Genomic DNA, 23,600 nt, shown 5'->3' on the forward strand with positions numbered 1-23,600 from the left:
AAAAGATCAGAGTATTAGAATAGATATTCTCAAAACCAGTTTAGAAAAACAGGCTTATTGAGATATAATTCACATACCACACAATTTATCCATTTTAAGCGTACAGTTTAATGGTTTTAGTATATTCACAAAGTTACACAACCATCATCATTATCAATTTTGGAATATTTTCATCATTCCCAAAAGAAACTCCATATCTGTTAGCAGTCAGTCCCCATTTTCCCCTCAACTCTCGCCACATCTTCCCCTGGCAATCACTTAGTGTCTCTATGGATTTGCCTACCCTGGGCATTTATACAAATGGAATCATTTAATATATGATGGTTTGTGATTCACTTTTTTAACCTAACACAATATTTTCAGAGTTCATTCATATTGTCCCATGGATCAGTACTCATTTTTGAGTGTGTGAGTGAGAAAGTTACTCAGTCATGTCCGACTCTTTGCAACCACATGTACTGTACAGTCAATGGAATTCTCCAGGCCAGAATACTGGAGTGGGTAGCTTTTCCATTCTCCAGGGGATCTTCCCAAACCAGGAATTGAACTGGGGTCTCCTGCATTGTAGGTGGATTTTTTACCAACTGAGCTATGAGGGAAGCCAACGGCTAAATAATATTCTATTGTGTGGTTATACCACATTTTAGGCATCCAGTCGCCAGTTGATAGACATTTGGGTTGTTTCTATATTTTTGCATCATGAGTGATGCTGCTGTGAATATGTGTATACAAGTTTTTGTGTAGATATGTTTTCATCCTCTTAGGAATATAACCTAGGAGTGAAATTGCTGGGTTTTAGTAACTTCATAACTCTATGTTTAACCTTTTGAGTAACTGACATGTTTTGTTTTCCAAAAAGGCTGCTTTATTTTATGTTCTCACAAACAGTGTATGATGGTTCCATTTTTCCACATCCTTGCCAACATTTGTTACTGTCTTCTTCATTTGAACATCATTTGGATGTGAAGTAGTATTTCCATATGGTTTTGACTTGCATATCTTCATGGCTGTTGATGTTGAGGATGTTTTCGTGTGCATGTTGGTGATTTGTAGGTCTTTGGCAGAATGTCTGTTTTCTCCTATTCTGTGAGTTGTCTTTTTGTTTTCTTGATACTATCCTTTGGAGCACAAACTTTTTAAAATTTTGATGAAATCCAACGTATGTATTTTATCTTTTGTCCCATGTAATTTTAGTGTCATTTCTAAGAAATCTTTGCCTAATCCAAGGTCACAAAGATTTATGCATGTGCTTTGCTCTAGGGTTTCATAATTGTAGCTTTTACCAAAACACACACACACACACCCTCAGAATACCCCCTCAGGCATTGTAGAAACTTTGGCTTCATCATCAAAAGCCCTAGGTTTTCATACTGGTTAGTTATGACTTTACAGGACTGAGTGTCAAAATACTGTTATAAATTGAGGTTAATGTCACATGCACTGAATCTTGCAGGATTTTAGTTAGTATTGAATGATACTAGGAAAGTCAGAGTCCTTTGCCAAGTGTAAAGTGTACATAAAAGTTCAACTACAAGTAAGAGAAAGGAAGAAGGGAATTAATCACTTTGGAACTATTAAGTAAACATTGAAACAGTTTAAAATTATTAATTTGGGGAAGAATTAGCCTGAAACCACATCTTCCATCACACAGTGTAGTAAGTTACAAAACGATCAAAAGTTGATCATCATGGTTCTTTCTCTAAAAAACATCTAAAAGTATTTAAGCTTTGTGTAGACCTTTATTTTGATTCAAGAAAACAAATGTGGCTTCAGGAATAAGTAAGCTGCAATATATCAGAAAACAAGCAGCAGAAGGGGTGAAAATGTGTAATGACAGACTTAAGGAAAAGATAATTGTCTGAACCATTTAAAATTGCATGAATTTAAAAAGACAATTAAATAATAGTTATTAGAAATGTAAATCTAGGAAGCTCCCATGACTTACTGTTTAAAGGGGATGCTCAGTTAATTTACAGGTGAAAGGAAAGTACAGCAAATTAGTACAAATAATCAGCCTCCATTTTTCAGGGCTATGAGGAAATGGGTAAAATGAAACCTTCTAGGTATGAATCAAAATGTGACTGTTGCTTTAAAATAAATCAAAGTAAAACATGCCATTTTGACTTTTAACAGGGTCTCCTGCAACATTATGATGATTTATGTCAGGAAGTGCCTCCTGTGTTTGTCAATCTGATGACCCCTAAAATGAAAAAGGTTGGTGATGTTGATGGTTTATATTGATTTCCCTGTCTTTTAAAATTAGATTCCAGTTCTATAGATTATGGATTCTAGAACATCTATTCTTGGCAAGGCCCTCTTTCTAGTTCAACTTTATAGCTCTATTTTCCCTGCAGAATGATTTCTTGTCTAGGTTTTGTTGCCTTTGAAAAACAAATAAATCTAAATAATGAGCCCTTTCTAAGAATCTGCAATTGCTTCATGGACAGCCAAAGATGATTAAAAACAAAAAGTCACCTTTACTAGGCATAATGGAGGGGAAATAGAATTAAGGAAATACAACCCATAATATTTCCAGGTAATAAAAGGCAGCCTTTTTATGAATGCAGATGCTCCTTTTTAATAAGGGAAACCATTTTTTTTTTCTTTTTCTAGGTGGAAGCTGTGTTAAGACAAGGGCTCACAATATTGACATGGTCATCTTTAACACTAGAAAGCTTTTTTCAGGAAGTTGACTCAGTTTTGGGTATGTTCAACCAACTCTTAAAGAAGGTATGAGAGATACATTGTTAAAAACTACATGCATTAATACTCAGGCTATATGTAATAGTTTGATTAACCTATGAAAGCTATTTAAGTCTATTTAAGTGATTTTTAACTAAAAGGACATCATTACATTAAAAAAAAAAAAAAAAAAAGCTTTGTACTTCTTGAACTGATTTGGGGCCTCTTAATTTAGAATTGCCTTGTTCTTGTCCCTGAATTACCTTGCTTGTAATATGTTTAAATGATTGTTCAGCTCCACAGTGTAGTTTAGAAAATGGTATAGTTGTAGACTGTGGAAGATGGTGGAATGGAGGGCTTAAATGTATCTGATGTTAATTAGATGAGGTAGTTACCCACTTGGAGACTATCTATTGATTTCTGACATGTTTTCTACATAAAACATGCATAACCTTTTAGATGTGCTAGTCTGTCTATGGTGGCAGCATGTATAACAGACGAAACCCAGAGGCTTGAAAATCAGATAAACCTAGGTAGGATATTTCGACTTTCACCAGCTCTGTGTTCCTCTCTGGGTTTCTTGACTTCTCTGAGCCTTGGTTTCTCTGGCTGTAAAACTGGGATAGTACTGATTCATAGACTGGAAGGAGATCATGCATGTGAGGTTATGACACATGTTGCAGCTCAGTAAAGTTTAATTCCACATCAAGAAAAGATTTACTCCTAAAATTCCTACCAAATTATGCTTGGCTCAGGATGCAAGTTTCCAGATATAGCCCTCCAGGTTAGTTTATAACTCAAGTGCTTTTTGGATGAAAAAGGAGGTTTCTTCTACATATGTTTTCTCATTGGTAGATCAATGACTTGTGTGAAATGCATATTGATGCAGTTCTAAAGGAGATAGCCAAAACATTGTTAATTTCCCTGCCTGAAACCGGTGCTACCAAAGTAGAAGATATGTTGACACTCAATGAGGTATGTGTTTATGTGTTATACTTTAGTCATAGAAATGCTAACTCATAAACTAAAATGTGAATTTGCATTCTAAAAGTAGAAATCTGTGTTCATGGCATTTAGAATTCTGGATTTTTTTTTTTTTTTTACATCCTCAGCTCCAAAGACTTATAAGGTGTCAACAGCTCAAGCTCATGGTCACACCTTAGACATTATCTTAAGAATGTCCTCCACCTCATGCTGGAGTCCCCTGGGGTCCTGTTGGTGTTCACTGCCCTTCCTCTGTACATGCTCCCAGGGCAATATCATCTACTCTCATGGTTTTAACTACCACATACTTTGTCCTTAAGTCATCCGAACACCTGGGTGTCATCCAGAGTCCTTTTCTCGCTCCCATCCCCAAAGCCAGTCAGTCTTCTAGGGCTAAGCCAGATTTTGTCTCTTACTATTCTTGAATTGCCTCTTCTTTTCCATATCTACCACACTTGTCTTAGGTCATGCTTTTTTTCTCTTTTGAGCAAAGGTTTATCACAAGGGCCAAGCAAAGAGAATGAGTAGCTCATACTCAAAAAGCCTAAACTCCAGATCAGGCTTTTAATGCTCATGAGTGTGTCATTTGATGTGATCTAACTGGTCTTTCTGTCCCCATGTTCGGCCCCATCATATCCATCATCCTCCGGTTGTAGGAACTCCCTAGCTTAAATCCTTCAATGGCAGTGGCACCTGCCTAAGCTCCTGAGCATCACATTAAATTGAACTGACTTGAATACCTACTTGTCCTCCATTGGCTCAAAAGCACAAAAGACAGGAATCCTGTCTAGCCATTCTTGAGGCCTGGCACATAACACAGTCTTTCTCAGAAGCACTTACTTTTTATCTTGAACTCTGAGCCCTTTTTTTTTTCTTGCCTGCCTTGTGCTTCCCACCTCCTTACTGGTTTAGGTCACCTTGCTAATGTCCTTTTCAAGACAAGCAAGGATGGTTCCATCTCAAGGGATGTAACCTGGCCATGGGAAACAAGTGCCCTTACCCTCTCTTTCTATGGAAATGTGGTGTCCTCTTCGCAGGACACCTTTCTGAGCTGTTTGGGCTTAGGGTAGCCAGCCAGCCTCTTGCTTCAGAACTACTTAGGCATGGAGCAGCCCCTGCATCCCCAGATTGTAGCGGTCATGGGTCAAGGTCTCTGAGTAGTTCTTTTTCAAAACTTTGAGGTAGTGTGATCTCAAGCCATAAACTTGAGTGAGGGTGAGCTAGTGGTTGTAAATTTCTAAGGGAGACTGTATCTGTCTCTCCTAGAGCCTTAACCGAGATTGCTGACTGTCCTGAAGAGCGTGGCCCTTGATTTGCCTGATGGTGTGGCAGGGAGGGCAAGGGTAGGTCTCAAGTTCCTATCTGCTACCCTTGTGAGGGATCCAAGGCCTCATTTGGTTTTTTGTTTGTTTGTTTATGGGGGAAAAAAGTCCCCATAAAAGCTGTAGCTTCAACTTCTCACTTTAGGCCCATATCTTTTTTTTTTTTAATTGAGATATCATGTGTATACAGCAAAGTGCACAAATCTTAAGTGCACTATTCAGTGAATGTTTACATATGACGTACCCTTGTACCCTTCTCCACCGCAAGGTATAGAACATTTCTTCATTGCAAATGATCCCTTCTGCTCCATTCCAGGCAGCAAGCACCCTCTACCCCAAAGTCCTCAACATTTTGGCTTCTATCACTGTACATTAGTTTCACTTGTTTTGAACTTCACGCAAATGAAATCAAGGCGCATACATTCCTTATGTCTGGCTTATTTTGCTCAGGGGCTGTGAGAGTCATCTGTGTAGTTGCATGAGACACTAGTTCTTTCAATCTCATTCATTGCTGACTAGTATTTCAGTGTCATATTACATATGACTAGTGTCTGAGTTTATTACACTTTATGTGTCTACTCTACTGTTTGGGGCCTTTGGATAGTTCACAGCTTTTGGTTATATGCACTGAGAACTCTTGTAGGTGGTTGCTTTTTGTTTTGTTTTTGTGAACCTAAGCACCTGTTTTGGTGAGTGTATTCTTCTAAGTGAGTTTGCTGGGTCATAGTCATAGGTTATGAATATATTTAGCTTTTGTAGAAACTGTTTTTAGAGTTGGTATGTTTGAATTAGGAACCAAATAGATTCACAGATTGCATTTGATTTATATATCTTTTAAATTTCTTTTTGTCATCTCCCATTTCTTGGCTTGTAATTTTTTATTGCAGTAAAATATACATACTGCAAACTTTATAATTTTAACCATTTTTAATGTACAGTTCAGTGGCATTAAGTAAAATTCAGTGTTTTGTAACCATCTATTTACAGAACATTTTTTTAAATCATCTTACACAGGAACTCTGTACCTATGAAACAATGACTTCCCATTTTCCTTCTCTCCACCCAATCCCTGGTAACCTCTATTCTGCTTTCTATGTTTATGGATTTGTCTATTTTAAGTATCTCATGTAGGTGAAATCATGCAATATTGCCCTTTTGTATCTGTGTTACTTCCCTTAGCATAATGTTTTCAAGGTTATCCTATTGTAGCATGTATCAGAATTTAGTTCCTTTTTAGATCTGAAATGTTCTGTGATATATATACGCCACATTTGGTTTATCCATTCATCTGTCAGTGGACATTTGGGCTCTTACCACCTTTTAATGATGAGTTAAGCACTAGTGTGTAATTATCTGTCCCTACCTTCGATTCTTTTGGGTATATACTCAGAGTGGAATTACTGGTCATATGGTAATTCTATGTTTAGCTTTTGAGAAATCACCAAGTATTTTTCACGGTGGCCATACTCTTTTACCTTCCCACTAGCAGTGTACAACAAGGGTTCCAGTTTCTCTGCTTGCTTGCTGACAGTTCTTATTTTTCATTTTTGAAAATTAAAACATTTTTCATAATACTCTGAATGGATGTGAAGTCTCCTTGTGGTTCTGATTTGCCTTTTCCTAATGATTGCTGATGTTGTGCATCTTTCATGTGGTTTTTGGCCATTTGTACATTTCTTTGGAGAAATGTCTATTCGAAGTTTTTTTTTTTTTTTTTTTGCCTTCTTCTTTCTTTTAATGCTGTTTATTTATTGAAGAAATGGGATCATTTGTCCTATAGAATTTTCCATGTTTTAGACTTTTGCTTATTATATCCTAGTAGTATGATTTTTAAAAATCAAAATATATATATATCATTTATTTATTTTATTTGGCTGGACTGGGTCTGAGTTGTGGCTCACAGGATCTTTAGTTGCGTCATGCGAACTCTCAGTTGGGGCATGTGGGATCTAGTTCCCTGGTCAGGGATCGAACCTGGGCCCCTTGCATTGGAAGCATGAAGTCTTAGCCACTGAAACACCAGAGAAGTCCCAGTAGTGTGATTTAACATGTTGACCTAGTCCTCTATTCCTTGAATTTCCTATGTATTTTAATTATCTGGAGGATTGATTCAGTTCAGGTTCAGTTGCTTTTGCTTTTCCTGCCAGAATAGTTCACTGTGTACTTCCTATTGCTTCACATCAGGAGGCACATTTTATTGTTGTTTCCCTTTTTGTGATTTTAAGATTAATTAGTGGGCTCAAATACAGTCAGCTTTATCCATCATTATAAAGTTTCCCACCAACTTTTCTCCTGAGGAGTTTAGCAATCTTTGATTATTATTGCCTAGAGCCATTATTGTTGCCTAGAGATTGCAAAATGTTGATTTTCTGACTTTAGCATTTATGGATAAAATACCTCTATAAAGAAGAAATTTCCTTCATTAATTGGTTGGTTACTATGGAACGATGTATAGAAAATTCAAGTTTAGTGCTTCAGTTTTCCTTTTATATACCAGTTTTCAAAATAATGAGTTGGCTCACTGGTAACTTCTAAAATACTCATTGTAGTTTAAATTATTTAAAGATCATTATGTATGGATGGATTATTATGTATTTGAGGGATTCAGTCCATGGAAGTCATTATTCTTTTTTCTATTTAAATTTTATCATCTTTGTCCAGTGGAATTCTTCAGGCAGGCTTCTGTGTTTTTGATATGAGTCTTGTAGTCTTTGAAAGCTTTCTTGCTTCCTGGAACCACTGGAAATCTTAGGTTCATCTTGTACATTTCCTGTCCCAGATCTGGGATAACTCAATTTTCCATCTAGCCCTTCAGTGTTACTGGTGGAAAATGATATTTGAAGATCATACCCTAGGTGCTAGGGATGGCACTCATTTTTAACTTTCACCTGTTTTTATAGTATTATTTCTGCATCCCTAATATACCTTGGGTGGTATTTCTTGGGTTGGCAAAGAGTCTGCTCTATTCCTGGGCTCCATGTTATTTTAGGAGGGAGATTCCTTCAAATGTCGTATAGGTCTTTTTCCAGCAATTAAAGTTTCCAAAGAAGTCTCCTGTTTCCTGCCTGGGGATGAGGGGGTAACAGCTTGTCACTGCCTTCTCGCTCATCCTGAAATCTGATTATGAAAGTGAAAGTCACTCAGTTGTGTCTGACTCTTTGTGACCGCATGGACTGTAGCCTGCCAAGCTCCTCTTTCCATGGAATTCTTCAGGCGAGAATACTGGAATGGGTAGCTGTTCCTTTCTCCAGGGGATCTTCCCAACCCAGGGATTGAACCCAGGTCTCCCACTTTGCAGGCAGATTCTTTACCATCTGAGCTACCAGGGAAGCCCAAGAATACTGGGGTGGGTTGCCATTTCCTTCTCCAGGGGATCTTCCTGACCCAGGAATCAAACCAGGGTCTCTTGCATTGCAGGCAGATTCTTTACCAGCTGAGCTACCAGGGAAGCCCATGTACTTCATACCAGGTCTCACTTATAAACTAACAGCATACAAAGGAGTAGGGACATTTCTCCATTAATTTTTTTCATTTTGTGCTTTTGACAATGAAAATCATTTCTATTGGTGTGTGCATATAACTGTTCTGACACTGTCCTCTTCTCAGTCGGGTGAAATTCACACTACCAAAGAAAATTTTCTTTGAACATATAAACACAGGACTTTCATATGCATAGAAGAAGCAGATCACCCAAACAAGGGAGATGAGGATAAAGGGAGACCAAGTGTGAATGTGGTGGTTACGTGGGTGGCCCCAGTCAAGATACAGGAGGTGAAACTTGGAAGAGCGTGTTTGTCAATCAGTGTGCCCCAGTCACGTGTCCTAGAGGGAGCCAAGATTGAGTAACACATGGGCTGCCTTCACACAAGCCTGTCACTTAGGTAGACCATTACAGTGAAGACAGAATAAGATTTGTAATGACAAAACACATTGGATAACACTTCGGAGAGAAATCAGTTTTGGAAACATGGCATACATAATGTTGATCTGGGGATGGGTGCAAGGTTATTTTGCCTACCCAGTGGTTTCAGACCGTATTGGGAACCAGGGCCTATTTGCAGTAATGGCAAGTATTCCTTATCTTGGGACATCTAAGATAAGGATGTGGTTATAGGACAGATTTTGATAATTATTTAAAAGCTATCTTCTGTTAGCTCCAATTAGTCCTTCTACTCTATGATGTTGGGGCTGGGACTCTGCAAATTACATTTATCCTTGGCCAGTTGGCTCCCTTTTAAGCTTGCAGTATAGGTAATAGAAGGAGGCTGGAGGAGAAAACAGCTTGCTCTTCCTTGTATTGCCTTCTGTTGCTGACACCATTACCCTGGCAGTGGTTGTTAGTCCCAGGCCCTAGCTTCTTCTGGCCTTTCCAGAATCAGCCTCATGTGTCTCTCAGATATACCAACATCAAGAGGCCCCTCTCTGAGCTTCTGAGGCAGCCCTGCTAGCTGAGCATCTCCCTCACCTCCCGGTACCAGGTTCCAATAACTTCACCCTCCTCCCTGGGCTCCTCCATGCCCGGGGATGGGAGCTGCTTCCTGCAGTTACTTTCTGTGACCTCTGTGTTCCTTTTTGCCATTTTGATCCTTTAAAAGTTGTTTTACCAATTTTTAAAATATTTGAATTCTCTCATTCTGTCTGTTAAAATAGCTGGAGTGGCGTGTATTTCCTTGCTGGACCATGATCAACATATCTGTATATTGATAGATATACAAATGGAATCAGAAATCAGGGCAATATTATGATCCAAGTTAAGACAGGAGAACACAGGAAAATATATGAAAGGGTATTAAAAATTCTATCCACAAAATCAACCTGGCTCCATAGAGACAGAAAGTAGATTAGTGGTTGCTAGAGTGATGGGGAGTGACTGCTAATGGATATAGGGGGATTCTTTTGGGGATGATGAAAATATTCTGGAATCAGATGTCAGTGATGCTCCCCAGCTTTGTGAGTATACTAAAAATCAATGAACTGTATACTTTACAAGGGTCAGTTTGTGTTATATGAATTATATCTCAATTTTTAAAAATAGAAAGCTGCTCACAAAATCAGTTTGACTGCCTTCCATTTCATCCCTGGCATGCTCCTTGGTACTGCAATTTGTTCTTCACTCAGCTGTGGGAATGATCTTATTAATCTTCAAGGACTAGCTGTTCTTCTCATGAAGAGATATGGTCCTTATTAGGAAAAGATGCCTTGCTTTGTGAGGCATCTCACAAAGTTGGGTACTACCCAACTGGTAGTGACATCACATGGAGGCAGTTTTTGTAGTCTGTTATCTCATGGCATTATTTTGCCACTTGTTAAAGAGGATAGCTGTGCCACTGGTCGCCAACTGAGACAGGAAATTTCTTTGCAATGGAATGTGTACATCTAAGTTTCTTACTCCTGGCTTTCTTGGCAGTATGAGCTGTCATGGTTATCTGAGGTGACCTAATTCATAAAGTGAAATTGACATCGCTCAGTCGTGTCTGACTCTTTGCGACCCCATGGACTGTAGCCCACCAGGCTCTTCTGTCCATGGGATTTTCCAGGCAAGAGTATTGGAGTGGGTTCCCATTTCCTTCTCCAAGGGATCTTCCCAATCCAGGGGTTGAACCTGGGTCTCCTGCATTGCAGGCAGACGCTTTATCCTCTGAGCCACCAGGGAAGCCCAAATTCATAGCAAGAATCAAATGTGAGTTCTTTGATCAGGGTTCAGGAACTAGGATAGGGCTGGATTATTGTGTTTGGGATGGTATCGGTGCAGAGCCCAGCAAGGTGAGACACTCCAGGAGTCTCAAGGGTGAAAGTCATCAGCACCGCTGGGGCTGAAGGCACCAAAGGAGGAAAGAGTGCTTTCAAAGTCCAGTGAGAACTGGAACCACGGGGAGGGGCTCATCCTGTAGGAGCTGAATTTGTGAAGAGACACAGCCTCTACCAGAGATGCAGCCCTACCCTCCTCTGCCAAGGAGGGAGTGGGAGGCACCCTTCTCTCCCGCTCTCCTATTTTCTGCTGGTACGTCCCACTGGGTCAAACCCAGCCGGAAATTAGAGAATCAGGGAACGCCAGGAGGCAGCTTCCCTCTGCACAGGGCAGAGCAGAGAAGAGCTAGGAATGGGTTGCAGGAGGCAAACGGAGAATAGCCTGCACCCGGACTGTCTCCCAAGCTGGATTTCATGGAGTTGCAGGGATTACTTGTAGTTTCCTGAATTAAAGTCATGTAAATAGTTTGTACCATCCCAGAGCTCTTGGTGCATTGCTGACTTCTTCATCCAACTCTTCTTTCCTTCTGGTTCCGTGGAGAAAGTTCTCACCTCTTTTCATAATTGAGGTCCTACTCGTGGGCTCTGGAGTCCACGCCTTCTTGTTCTTGGCAGCCTACCTCCGCCAGTCTTCCTTCTTCTAGATCTTCAGCTTTGTCCTCTCTAGGGGACTCCACCCCCTAGTAGTCAAATATATTCTCCTTCTTTTCTTGCCAGCAAACAAAAAATGCTCTCACATCTCCTTCACTTCTTATTCACAACTAAACTTCTACAAATGCTCACACAAGCTGCCTTCACTCACCCACTTCTCTTTTCCTTGCTTCATTCCCCTCAATTCTTGCTTCCAGTTATTTCTGGCACTAGCTATTGTTTTTTGACAAATTTATTGAAATATAATTCACCCATTTAAAGTGTACAATTTGGGAACTGCCTGGCGATCCAGTGGTTAGGACTCTGTGCTTCCCACTGCAGGAAGCATGAGTTTGATCCCTGGTTGGGAAACTAAGATCTGGTAAGCTATGTGGCACAGCCAAAAAAAAAGCGTACAATTCAGTGGTTTTAACATAGTGACAGAATTGTGCAACTGTCACCACAATCAATTTTAGAACAGTTCATCTCCCCCAAAGAAATCCCATGCTCATTAGCAGTCAATATAATTTTCTCTCAACCCTCCCAGCCCTAGGCCACCACTGATTTGCTTTCTGTCTCGATAGATTTGTCTACTGTAGACATTTCTTACAAAAGGAATCATATGGAATATGGTATATTATGACTGGCTTTTTTGACTTAGCTCAGTGTTCATTCATATTGTCCCATGTATCAGTACTACATTTCTTTTTATTGTTGAATCATAGTGCGTTGTGTGGGTGGACCATGTTTTAGTTATCCATTCATCAGTTAATGGACATTCAGATTCTCACTTTTTGGCCTTTATGAATAATGCTGCTGTGAATATAAATGTAAAAGTTTTTGCAGGGACATATTTTCATTTCTCTTGGGCATATATTTAGGAGTGGAATTGTTGGGTTATGTGTTAAGTACATGTTCAATCTTTTGAAGAACAGTCAGACTTTTCCAAACTGGCTGCATTATTTAACATTCCCACCAGCAGTACGTGAGGGTTCCAGTTTCTCTACACCCTTGCCAACACTTAGTATCCATCTTCTTGATTATCGCCTTCTTAGTACGTATTAAGTGGTATTAGAAATGTCTATTCAACATTCAGAAAACTAAGATCATGGCATCTGGTCCCATCACTTCATGGGAAATAGATGAGGAAACAGTGGAAACAGTGTCAGACTTTATTTTGGGGGGCTCCAAAATCACTGCAGATGGTAATTGCAGCCATGAAATTAAAAGATGCTTAATCCTTGGAAGGAAAGTTACGACCAACCTAGATAGCATATTCAAAAGCAGAGACATTACTTTGCAACAAAGGTCCGTCTAGTCAAGTCTATGGTTTTTCCAATGGCCATGTATGGATGTGACAGTTGGACTGTGAAGAAAGCTGAGTGCCAAAGAATTGATGCTTTTGAAGTGTGGTGTTGGAGAAGACTCTTGAGAGTCCCTTGGACTGCAAGGAGATCCAACCAGTCCATTCTAAAGGAGATCAGTCCTGGGTGTTCATTGGAAGGATTGATGCTAAAGCTGAAACTCCAATACTTTGGCCACCTCATGCGAAGAATTGACTTATTGGAAAAGACTCTGATGCTGGGAGGGATTGGGGGCAGGAGAAGAAGGGGATGACATAGGATGAGATGGGTGAATGGCATCACTGACTCGATGGACATGAGTTTGGGTGAACTCTGGAAGTTGGTGATGGACAGAGGCCTGGTGTGCTGCAATTCATGGGGTCGCAAAGAGTTGGACACTACTGAGCGACTGAACTGAACTGATTCAAATTGTTTGTTCATTGTAAAATTGGGTTATCTGACTTTTTAGTTTTTAGTTGTAATAGTTATTTGTATGTTCTGGATACTAGTCCCTTATCAGATTGCAAAATTTTTCTCCCATTCTGTGGGTTGTCTTTTCACTTTCTTGATGGTATCCTTTGAAGCCACAAAGTTTCAAATTTTGATGATGTCCATTTCATCTGTTTCTGTTGTTGCTGCTCTGCTTTGGTGTCAAATATCAAAGAAAACTTTGCCTTATCCAAGATCATGAAGATACATGCTTATGTTTTCTTTTGAGAGTTTTATGGTTTTTGCTGTCATTTAGATCTGTGCTTCATTTTGAGTTAGTTTTTGTGTATGGTGTAAGGATCCAGTTTCATTATTTTGCAAGTGGATATTCATTTGTACTAGCACCAATTGTCAAATACCATTAATTTCATTATTATATGGTATTGAAAACATACAGAGGAATTTTATGGCATCCTCATTTATTCTTGTGAGCATGCTCTTGTAACATAAAAGATGATTTTATGTTATTTTGTAGAGGTTTCCAGGGGAGTGCCAAAATACACATGTGTTTAATCTGTCATGTTTAGTAGTATGGTTCCTTCCTTGTACATGTGTGTGTATGTGTGCTCAGTTGTGTCCGACTCCCTTGCAACCCCATGGACTGTAGCCCACCAGGCTCCTCTGTCCATGGGACTTCCAGGTAAGAATCCTGGAATGGGTTTTCATTTCCTCCTCCAGGGGATCTTCCCAACCCAGGGATCAAACCTGAGTCTCTTGTGTCTCCTTAGGGGATTTCAAAGCAAATAGAGGGTGTGTGTATATGAACAGGTGTGTCCCGTCTTCTGTGATCAGCTGGAATTGTGTCCACTTGCTTAACACTTGTTTTCCCTGCTGGACTAAAGTGGCTCTCAGCCTCCATTGCATTCCAAAGTTTAATAGTGTGTTCAATAAATTAGAAAGGATGGAGTGAATGAATGGAGGAATGAGGTCTGAAGAGTTGGTGGGGATAGGAGGGAAGGGAGATTGTCTTTTGGTAAGAGGAGGAACATCATTTCCCCTGAGACTGAGAAAAGATGAAGATGGTTTCAAATATAGGTGAGGTGGTATAAATCTGGGGGAAAGCTTAGAAGTCTCTTTCTCTCAATCTAATAGCCAAGAGAGGAACGCCTGAGAGCTGTGCAAGGAAACTATGGGATCTCCCAAAGCGTGTCTGGAGAGAATGCATAGATAGGCTCAGGCTCCTTCGCAAAAGTGATTTTAAAGGGCTAAGTTGGCTGCTACCATTTACTTTTCTCTTTTCTAAAATGCATGGACAGTGTATGTCAAAAGGCTTGTTCGGTTTTATAAGCCAGTTTTCTTTTCTGGATTTAACTAGTTTTCAATTTCTTCCTAAAGTATTTGTTATTAGAAAGATTCAAAAGGCAAAAAGCACAGACTTTTAGAATCACACAAAGCTGGTTTCAAACCCCTATTCTTACCATCAACTGTGTGACCTTGGGCAAATTTTTTATTCTTTCTGAGACTCAGTTTTCTCATCTGTGAAATGGGGACAATAATGTTACCTATCCCAAGAGGTTGTCGTTTAATTAAATGAGTTCATACACATAAAGCTCTTAAATTGATGCCTGGCATATGACACGATGCTCAGTTAAAAACCTTGTCTGATTTGAATCTCAAAACAACACTTTGGATTGTCATTTTTAAAACCAGTTCTCACTTTCAACTTGTGACATCTTTATCTCTCTTATGTCTTCAGGCTTCTTTCTTTTTATTCATATGAATGTGAGTGTAGATCTTGATGAGTGATTGGATCAGGTAAGGTAAAAAAAACTTTGAATTTGGCACTTCCCTGGCAAGTCCAGTGGTTAAGACTCCATGCTTCCACTGCAGGGGGCACAGGTTCCATTCCTATCAGGGAACTAAGATCCTGTATGCGTCATGGCATGGCCAAAAAACAAAACAACTTTGAATTTTTATTCTTTCTCCTCCTTTTCCTTGCTTGAGACTTAACAGGTTTCTCAGGCTGCTTTTAGCTGTTGCCAGTTTGGAGTCTGAATCGTCATGCTACTGGCTACTATCTCTAGGTATTTTCAAATAGCATTAATTAGAGTTTGACAAATTAAAGTCATATTAAGAAGCTTCACAGTAGTTTTAAGTATCTGGAAATTAATAGTCATTTCTTTATTTAATAGACATACACAAAAGAATGGGCTGAGGTTCTAAACCACAAAAGTAAGCATGTGGAAGAAGCTGTCAAAGAACTTATATCAATATTTGAGACTATTTATGAAGTTAAGTACAGTGGGAAAGGAGCAAGACACTTACCAGGTAATGCGACTGGTTAAACTGTTTGAATCACGAGTGCTACAGATATGCTCTCAAGAAGCCCCTCTGTGCTTAGCATCTACCAAAATTCCAGACTCTATGAAGGAGATCAGGTGTTCAGCATAAACCATGCAATTTGCACAGTGTAGGCATGTGAGCCCTTTTTATGAGTTAGGGAATGGTGGCACCCCTCTGAAATCCAGGTTCTTGTTGTTTAGTTGATAAGTCGTGTCTGACTCTTTTGCCACCCCATGGACTGTAGCCCACCAGGCTCCTCTGCACATGGGTTTTCCCAGGCAAGAATATTGGAGCAGGTTACCTTTTCCTTCTCCAGGGGATTTTCCCTACTCAGGGATCGACCTATGTCTCCTGCGTTGGCAGACAGATTCTGTACCACTGAGCCACCTGGGAAGCCCCAAATCCAAATTCCCAGACACCTGTTAAGGACCAATCTTGCAAGCAGGCCTTAACGTGGATAGCAGTCTCTGGCCTGCTATGTTAACTTTTTCTTTTTTATGTATTCATTCTACCATGCTGGTTGTCACACTGCATGACAATCATCTGAATAGAGGGCAGAGATGCTGCTGAACATCCTCCATTGCACAGGACAGCCCCCAGCAACAAAGTAGTGCTGAGGATGAGAAACTCTTAGCTTACAGTGGTTAAGAATCCGCCTGCTAATGCAGGAGATGCCAGAGACGTGTATTCAATCCCTAGGTTGGGAAGATCCCCTCGAGGAGGAAATGGTAACCCACGTCAGTATTTTTGGCTGGAAAATCCCATGGACAGAGGAGCCTGGGAGGCTACAGTCCATGAGCTTGCAAAGAGTCAGACACGATTGAATGCACACACATACGAGTGATCTTAGCTAAAACTCAAGTTTATAAATGATTTACTTTTTTTTATTTATTAAAACAAGTGAAAGAGGAAATATTTCTTTTAAGAGGTCTAATCATGACTAAGTTTAATCATGAGTGGTTTAATTATGAATAAACCTGGTTTAATCAAGACTAGTATAGGATGCGGAGAAGGCAATGGCACCCCACTCCAGTACTCTTGCCTGGAAAGTCCTATGGATGGAGGAGCCTGGTGGGCTGCAGTCCATGGGGTTGCTAAGAGTCGACACGACTGAGTGACTTCACTTTCACTTTTCAGTTTCATGCATTGGAAAAGGAAATGGCAACCCACTCCAGTATTCTTGCCTGGAGAATCCCAGGGATGGGGCAGCCTGTTGGGCTGCCGTCTATGGGGTCGCACAGAGTCGGACATGACTGAAGCGACACAGCAGCAGCAGCAGCAGCAGCAGCAGTATAAGATGATAAAAAAATTTACAATTTTTATAAATTGTACTTTCTTTGTATAATTGAATTATGGTTTTATTCATATTTTTCTTTATATTTCTGCATAATCCAAATATGTCTAGTCACCTTGTATTACACAAATAATTATAAAAAGTATTTCATCTTCAAATGTTTCTCATAGAAACTTTTAAAACGAGTGTAAAGAAATCCCTGAATTCCTATACACTAACAATGAGAAAACAGAGAAATTAAGGAAACAATTCCATTAACCATTGCAATGAAAAGAATAAAATACTTAGGAATATATCTACCTAAAGAAACAAAAGACCTATGTATAGAAAACTATAAAACACTGGTGAAAGAAATCAAAGAGGACACAAATAGATGGAGAAATATACCGTGTTCATGGATTGGAAGAATCAATATAGTGAAAATGAGTATACTACCCAAAGCAATCTATAGAGTCAATGCAATCCATATCAAGCTACCAACGGTATTTTTCACAGAACTAGAAAAAATAATTTCACAATTTGTATGGAAATACAAAAAAAAACTCAAATAGCCAAAGCAATCTTGAGAAAGATTGCTTGGAACTGGAGCAATTGGAACTGGAAGAATCAATCTGCCTGACTTGAGTCTCTACTGCAAAGCCACAGTCATCAAGACAGTATGGTACTGGCACAAAGACAGAAATATAAGTCAACGGAACAAAATAGAAAGTCCAGAGATAAATCCACGCATCTATGGACACCTTATCTTTGACAAAGGAGGCAAGAATATACAATGGAGAAAAGACAATCTCTTTAACAAGTGGTGCTGGGAAAACTGGTCAACCACTTGTAAAAGAATGGAACTAGAACACTTTCTAACACCATACACAAAAATAAACTCAAAATGGATTAAAGATCTAAACGTAAGACCAGAAACTATAAAACTCCTAGAGGAGAACATAGGCAAAACACTCTCCGACATACATCACAGCAGGATCGTCTATGACCCACCTCCCAGAATATTGGAAATAAAAGCAAAAATAAACAAATTAAAATTAAATTAAATTAAAATTAAAAGCTTCTGCACAACAAAGGAAACTATAAGCAAGGTGAAAAGACAGCCTTCAGAATGGGAGAAAATAATAGCAAATGAAGCAATGGACAAAGAATTAACCTCAAAAATATACAAGCAACTCCTGCAGCTCAATTCCAGAAAAATAAAAGACCCAATCAAAAAGTGGGCCAAAGAACTAAATAGACTTTCTCCAAAGAAGACATACGGATGGCTAACAAACACTTGAAAAGATGCTCAACATCACTCATTATCAGAGAAATGCAAATCAAAACCACAATGAGGTACCATTTCATGCCAGTCAGAATGGCTGCTATCCAAAAGTCTACAAGCAATAAATGCTGGAGAGGGTGTGGAGAAAAGGGAACCCTCTTACACTGTTGGTGGGAATGCAAACTAGTACAGCCACTATGGAGAACAGTGTGGAGATTCCTTAAAAAACTGGAAATAGAACTGCCTTATGACCCAGCAATCCCACTGCTGGGCATACACACTGAGGAAACCAGAATTGGAAGAGGCACATGTACCCCAATGTTCATTGCAGCACTGTTTACAATAGCCAGGACATGGAAACAACCTAGATGTCCATCAGCAGACGAATGGATAAGAAAGCTGTGGTACATATACACAATGGAGTATTACTCAGCCATTAAAAAGAATACATTTGAATCAGTTCTAATGAGGTGGATGAAACTGGAACCTATTATACAGAGTGAAGTAAGCCAGAAAGAAAAATACCAATACAGTATACTAACACAAGAGAAGACTCTACACATGGACATCACCAGATGGTCAACACCAAAATCAGATTGATTATATTCTTTGCAGCCAAAGATGGAGAAGCTCTATACAGTCAGCAAAAACAAGACCAGGAGCCGACTGTGGCTCAGATCATGAACTCCTTATTGCCAAATTCAGACTTAAATTGAAGAAAGTAGGGAAAACCACTAGACCATACAGGTATGACCTAAATCAAATTCCTATGATTATACAGTGGAAGTGAGAAATAGATTTAAGGGCCTAGATCTGATAGAGTGCCTGATGAACTATGGACTGAGGTTCGTGACATTGTACAGGAGACAGGGATCAAGACCATCCCTGTGGAAAAGAAATGCAAAAAAGCAAAATGGCTGTCTGGGGAGGCCTTACAAATAGCTGTGAAAAGAAGAGAAGTGAAAAGCGAAGGAGCAAAGGAAAGATATAAGCATCTGAATGCAGAGTTCCAAAGAATAGCAAGAAGAGATAAGAAAGCCTTCTTTAGTGATCAGTGCAAAGAAATAGAGGAAAACAACAGAATGGGAAAGACTAGAGATCTCTTTAAGAAAATTAGAGATACCAAGGGAACATTTCATGCAAAGATGGGCACAATAAAGGACAGAAATTGTATGGACCTAACAGAAGCAGAAGATATTAAGAAGAGATGGCAAGAATACACAGAAGAACTATACAAAAAAGATCTTCATGACCCAGATAATCACGATGGTGTGATCACTGACCTAGAGCCAGACATCCTGGAATGTGAAGTCAAGTGGGCCTTAGAAAGCATCACTACGAACAAAGCTAGTGGAGGTGATAGAATTCCAGTTGAGCTATTTCAAATCCTGAAAGATGATGCTGTGAAAGTACTGCATTCAATATGCCAGCAAATTTGGAAAACTCAGCAGTGGCCACAGGACTGGAAAAGGTCAGTTTTCATTCCAATCCCAAAGAAAGGCAATTCCAAAGAATGCTCGAACTACCACACAATTGCACTCATCTCACACGCTAGTAAAGTAATGCTCAAAATTCTCCCAGCCAGGCTTCAGCAATATGTGAACCGTGAAATTCCTGATGTTGAAGCTGGTTTTAGAAAAGGCAGAGGAACCAGAGATCAAATTGCCAACATCCGCTGGATCATGGAAAAAGCAAGAGAGTTCCAGAAAAACATCTATTTCTGCTTTATTGACTATGCCAAAGCCTTTGACTGTGTGGATCACAATAAACTGTGGAAAATTCTGAAAGAGATGGGAATACCAGAACACCTGATCTGCCTCTTGAGAAATTTGTATGCAGGTCAGGAGGCAAAAGTTAGAACTGGACATGGAACAACAGACTGGTTCCAAATAGGAAAAGGAGTACGTCAAGGCTGTGTATTGTCACCCTGCTTATTTAACTTATATGCAGAGTACATCATGAGAAACGCTGGGCTGGAAGAAACACAAGCTGAAATCAAGATTGTTGGGAGAAATATCAATAACCTCAGATATACAGATGACACCACCCTTATGGCAGAAAGTGAAGAGGAACTCAAAAGCCTCTTGATGAAAGTGGAGAGTGGAAAAGTTGGCTTAAAGCTCAACATTCAGAAAACGAAGATCATGGCATCCGGTCCCATCACTTCATGGCAAATAGATGGGGAAACAGTGGAAATAGTGTCAGAGTTTATTTTTCGGGGCTCCAAAATCACTGCAGATGGTGACTGCAGCCATGAAATTAAAAGACGCTTACTCCTTGGAAGGAAACTTATGACCAACCTAGATAGCATATTCAAAAGCAGATCATTACTTTTCCAACCAAAGTTCGTCTAGTCAAGGCTATGGTTTTTCCTGTGGTCATGTATGGATGTGAGAGTTGGACTGTGAAGAAGGCTGAGCGCCGAAGAATTGATGCTTTTGAACTGTGGTGTTGGAGAAGACTCTTGAGAGTCCCTTGGACTGCAAGGAGATCCAACCAGTCCATTCTGAAGGAGATCAGCCCTGGGATTTCTTTGGAAGGAATGATGCTAAAGCTGAAACTCCAGTACTTTGGCCACCTCATGCGAAGAGTTGACTCATTGGAAAAGACTCTGATGCTGGGAAGAATTGGGGCCAGGAGGAGAAGGGGACGACAGAGGATGAGATGGCTGGATGGCATCACTGACTCGATGGACGTGAGTCTGGGTGAACTCTGGGAGTTGGTGATGGACAGGGAGGCTTGGCGTGCTGTGATTCATGGGGTCGCAAAGAATTGGACACGACTGAGCGACTGAACTGAACTGAATGCATATATATGGAATTTAGAAAGAAGGTAATGATAACCCTGTATGTGAAACAGCAAAAGAGACACAGATGTATTGAACAGTGTTTTGGACTCTGGGAGAGGGCGAGGGTGGGATGATATGGGAGAATGGCATTGAAACATATTAAATATCAAATGTGAAACAAACAAACAAAAAAAAGAAATAACTTACAAAGACCCCCCCCTCCAAAATTTAAAAATTATCTCTATAATGTCCTTTTCAGGCTCTTCTATTCAAAAATGTTCTCCTGAATACAGAGAGGGCCCACACAATAGAAATTAATTAATGGGTTTGTGCTGTGCCTACAAAATCAGCAGTTTTTTGAGACCTAGTCAATGGAAAGTTAAGAACTGTAAGTTAAAGACAGGTGGACAGGTAGAGGAGAAAGCCATGTGCAGGCAAATATCCCTTTCCAGTAATAAGGGAAAACGTAGGTGAAAATGCACATTTTCATTAAGTAAAAACTTCAATTTAATTCAGTGAACAAATTGTTTAATATATAAAATACATTTTGCTTTCCTAAATGTATAAGACCTGTAAGAAGTGCTGAAAATAATATATTCACTGAGGGGATTTTAGGTAATAAATATAGATAATTTGTAGTTTTAATTTGAAGGGAAAACCATTGTGTGTGTGTGTGAAAGTGTTAGTGGCTCAGTTGTGTCTGACTCTTTGCGACCCCACAGACTAGCCTGCCAGGCTCCTTTGTTCATGGAATTCTCCAGGTAAGAATACTGGAGTTGGTTGCTATTCCCTTCATCAGGGGATCTTCCCGACCCAGAGATCAGACAAACCATTATTTTTAGTTAAAAGTTGTTAATATTTTTCCATGTTCACTTTACTGCTGCTGCTGCTGCTAAGTTGCTTCAGTTGTGTCCGACTTTGTGCGACCCCATAGACGGCAGCCCACCAGGCTCCCCCGTCCCTGGGATTCTCTAGGCAAGAACACTGAAGTGAGTCGCCATTTCCTTCTCCAATGCGTAAAAGGGAAAAGTGAAAGTGAAGTCACTCAGTCGTGTCCGACTCTTAGCAACCCCATGGACTGCAGCCTACCAGGCTCCGCCGTCCATAGGATTTTCCAGGCAAGAGTACACTGGAGTGGGGTGCCATTGCCTTCTCCATCACTTACTGCTAGAAATGTTAAATGTGTTTCTTTAATGAGTTATAGCCAGTTATGATCCACATGCAAGATTCTGCACCAAAGTTCCTAAATGTGAGAAGTTTTTGCAAGGGATAAATTTGAAACTATTGGAAGAAAGCTTTGCTTTTTTGGGGAAACACAGGGGCTCATCCCACCGATGAAGCAAAGTTGTTGGAAAAGTAGCATCAATATGCTAATCAAATTAACAAGTCTTTAGATTCATTAGGCGGGGCACAGGGAAGAGGGGAGTAGAAGTTTACAGAACCCCCTCTCTAGTATTGGTATGGCATACCATAGAAAGAATTTTTAAGGGAAAGGAAATGAAAGAAGGGAAAATGTAAGTTAGGAGAGAAATTTTGGGGCTCAGAACATACCACCCCCAAATGTGCTACCGTGCATATTGAGTATTTTAAGCTAAAGGAATTTGAGAGGTGGTGGTACAGGAAAGTGAAAGTGTTAGTCACTCAGTTTTGTCTGACCCTTTGTGACCCTGTGGACTGTAGCCCACCAGTCTCCTCTGTCCATGGAATTCTCCAGACAAGAACACTGGAGTGGGTTGCCATTTCCTACTGCAGGGAATCTTCCTGACCCAGGGCTTGAACCTGGGTCTCCTGCATTGCTGGCAGTTTCTTTACTATCTGAGCCACTCCAGGTGGTATGGGAAGGACTCTCCAACCTCTACTTTCTCCTCTCATCTGAGAGACTTCCATGTACCCAGAGAGGAAAGGAGCATCTTTATTTTCAAAGATGGGAGGATGCTGAGAGGAATCAGAATGAATGGGCCTTGCTAAATCCCCACAGTTTACTACTTGTAGTCCTATCACATTTTTCCTATGATTTTCTACTCTTTATCGAACCTAGTGTGAAACCCCGCAAGTTTAATCACTTCTTTGGATCTTAATTTCCTTTTGAAATCTCTTGTGTCATGTAAAACTTATATTAAATAAATTTGTATGCTTTAAAAAAACAAACAAAAACTCAGAGCTTAAATATCCACAGCATGTGTTCTTTCTCTTAGAGATTTTTCACTTAGTTTAAGTGGTTTTCATCAGAAGTATCAAAAACACAAACATATCAGCTTGTTAGGCTAGCAAAGTCAAAACTTAAACAGATATTTTAGAAAGCTAACATGTAGAGCCCTCTTTAAATGTTCCTTAATTCTAGATACTAAGAGTGTGTTTGAGAGTGTACTTGATTTAAATTAAATTCAAGGGTGATTTCCCTAGGAACAAGTTTTTAATTTTTCGATTAAGAATTTTTTAAAGAAGGAGCTTCCTAAGAAGGTTTGGTCATATAGAATAAACCGATTGCTAAGTATTAAATATTCTATTTTTATTTTATCTTTTCTATAGAGCTGAGAAAGCACGTTGTTTTTGGAAGTGAGGGAGAAGATGTTGAAAGTGCTGATTATGATGCTAATATTGTGCCTGAGGCTGATGTTAAAGATGATAAAGAAGATGAATTTAAGAAGGTATTATTGTGAAACAACCTCATGCAATTTCACAGAATTATGTTTCATAGGATTGCAGATAATCCCAAATGGTGTTTCCCTCCCCACCCCCACCCCCCACCCCCCACCCCCCAGGCAGTTCTGCA

The 23,600-nt window shown here is 39.7% G+C and overlaps 1 protein-coding gene across 2 annotated transcripts in view; it reads left to right on the forward strand.

Moving 5' to 3' along the window:
• DNAH8 (dynein axonemal heavy chain 8) overlaps positions 1-23,600 on the forward strand; it is a 321,904-nt gene that overhangs the window by 59,565 nt on the left and 238,739 nt on the right. Inside the window, exons 18-22 of one of the 2 annotated variants that reach the window (XM_027525064.1) lie at positions 2,134-2,214; positions 2,614-2,730; positions 3,538-3,657; positions 15,331-15,478; positions 23,357-23,475. In XM_027525064.1, the coding sequence (XP_027380865.1) occupies positions 2,134-2,214; positions 2,614-2,730; positions 3,538-3,657; positions 15,331-15,478; positions 23,357-23,475 (585 nt within the window). The remainder of the gene's footprint in view (positions 1-2,133; positions 2,215-2,613; positions 2,731-3,537; positions 3,658-15,330; positions 15,479-23,356; positions 23,476-23,600) is intronic. The other variant, XM_027525063.1, reaches the window with a different exon arrangement.

The sequence above is a fragment of the Bos indicus x Bos taurus genome, chromosome 23, assembly GCF_003369695.1.
Source record: "Bos indicus x Bos taurus breed Angus x Brahman F1 hybrid chromosome 23, Bos_hybrid_MaternalHap_v2.0, whole genome shotgun sequence".
NCBI classification, from domain to species: Eukaryota; Metazoa; Chordata; class Mammalia; order Artiodactyla; family Bovidae; genus Bos; species Bos indicus x Bos taurus.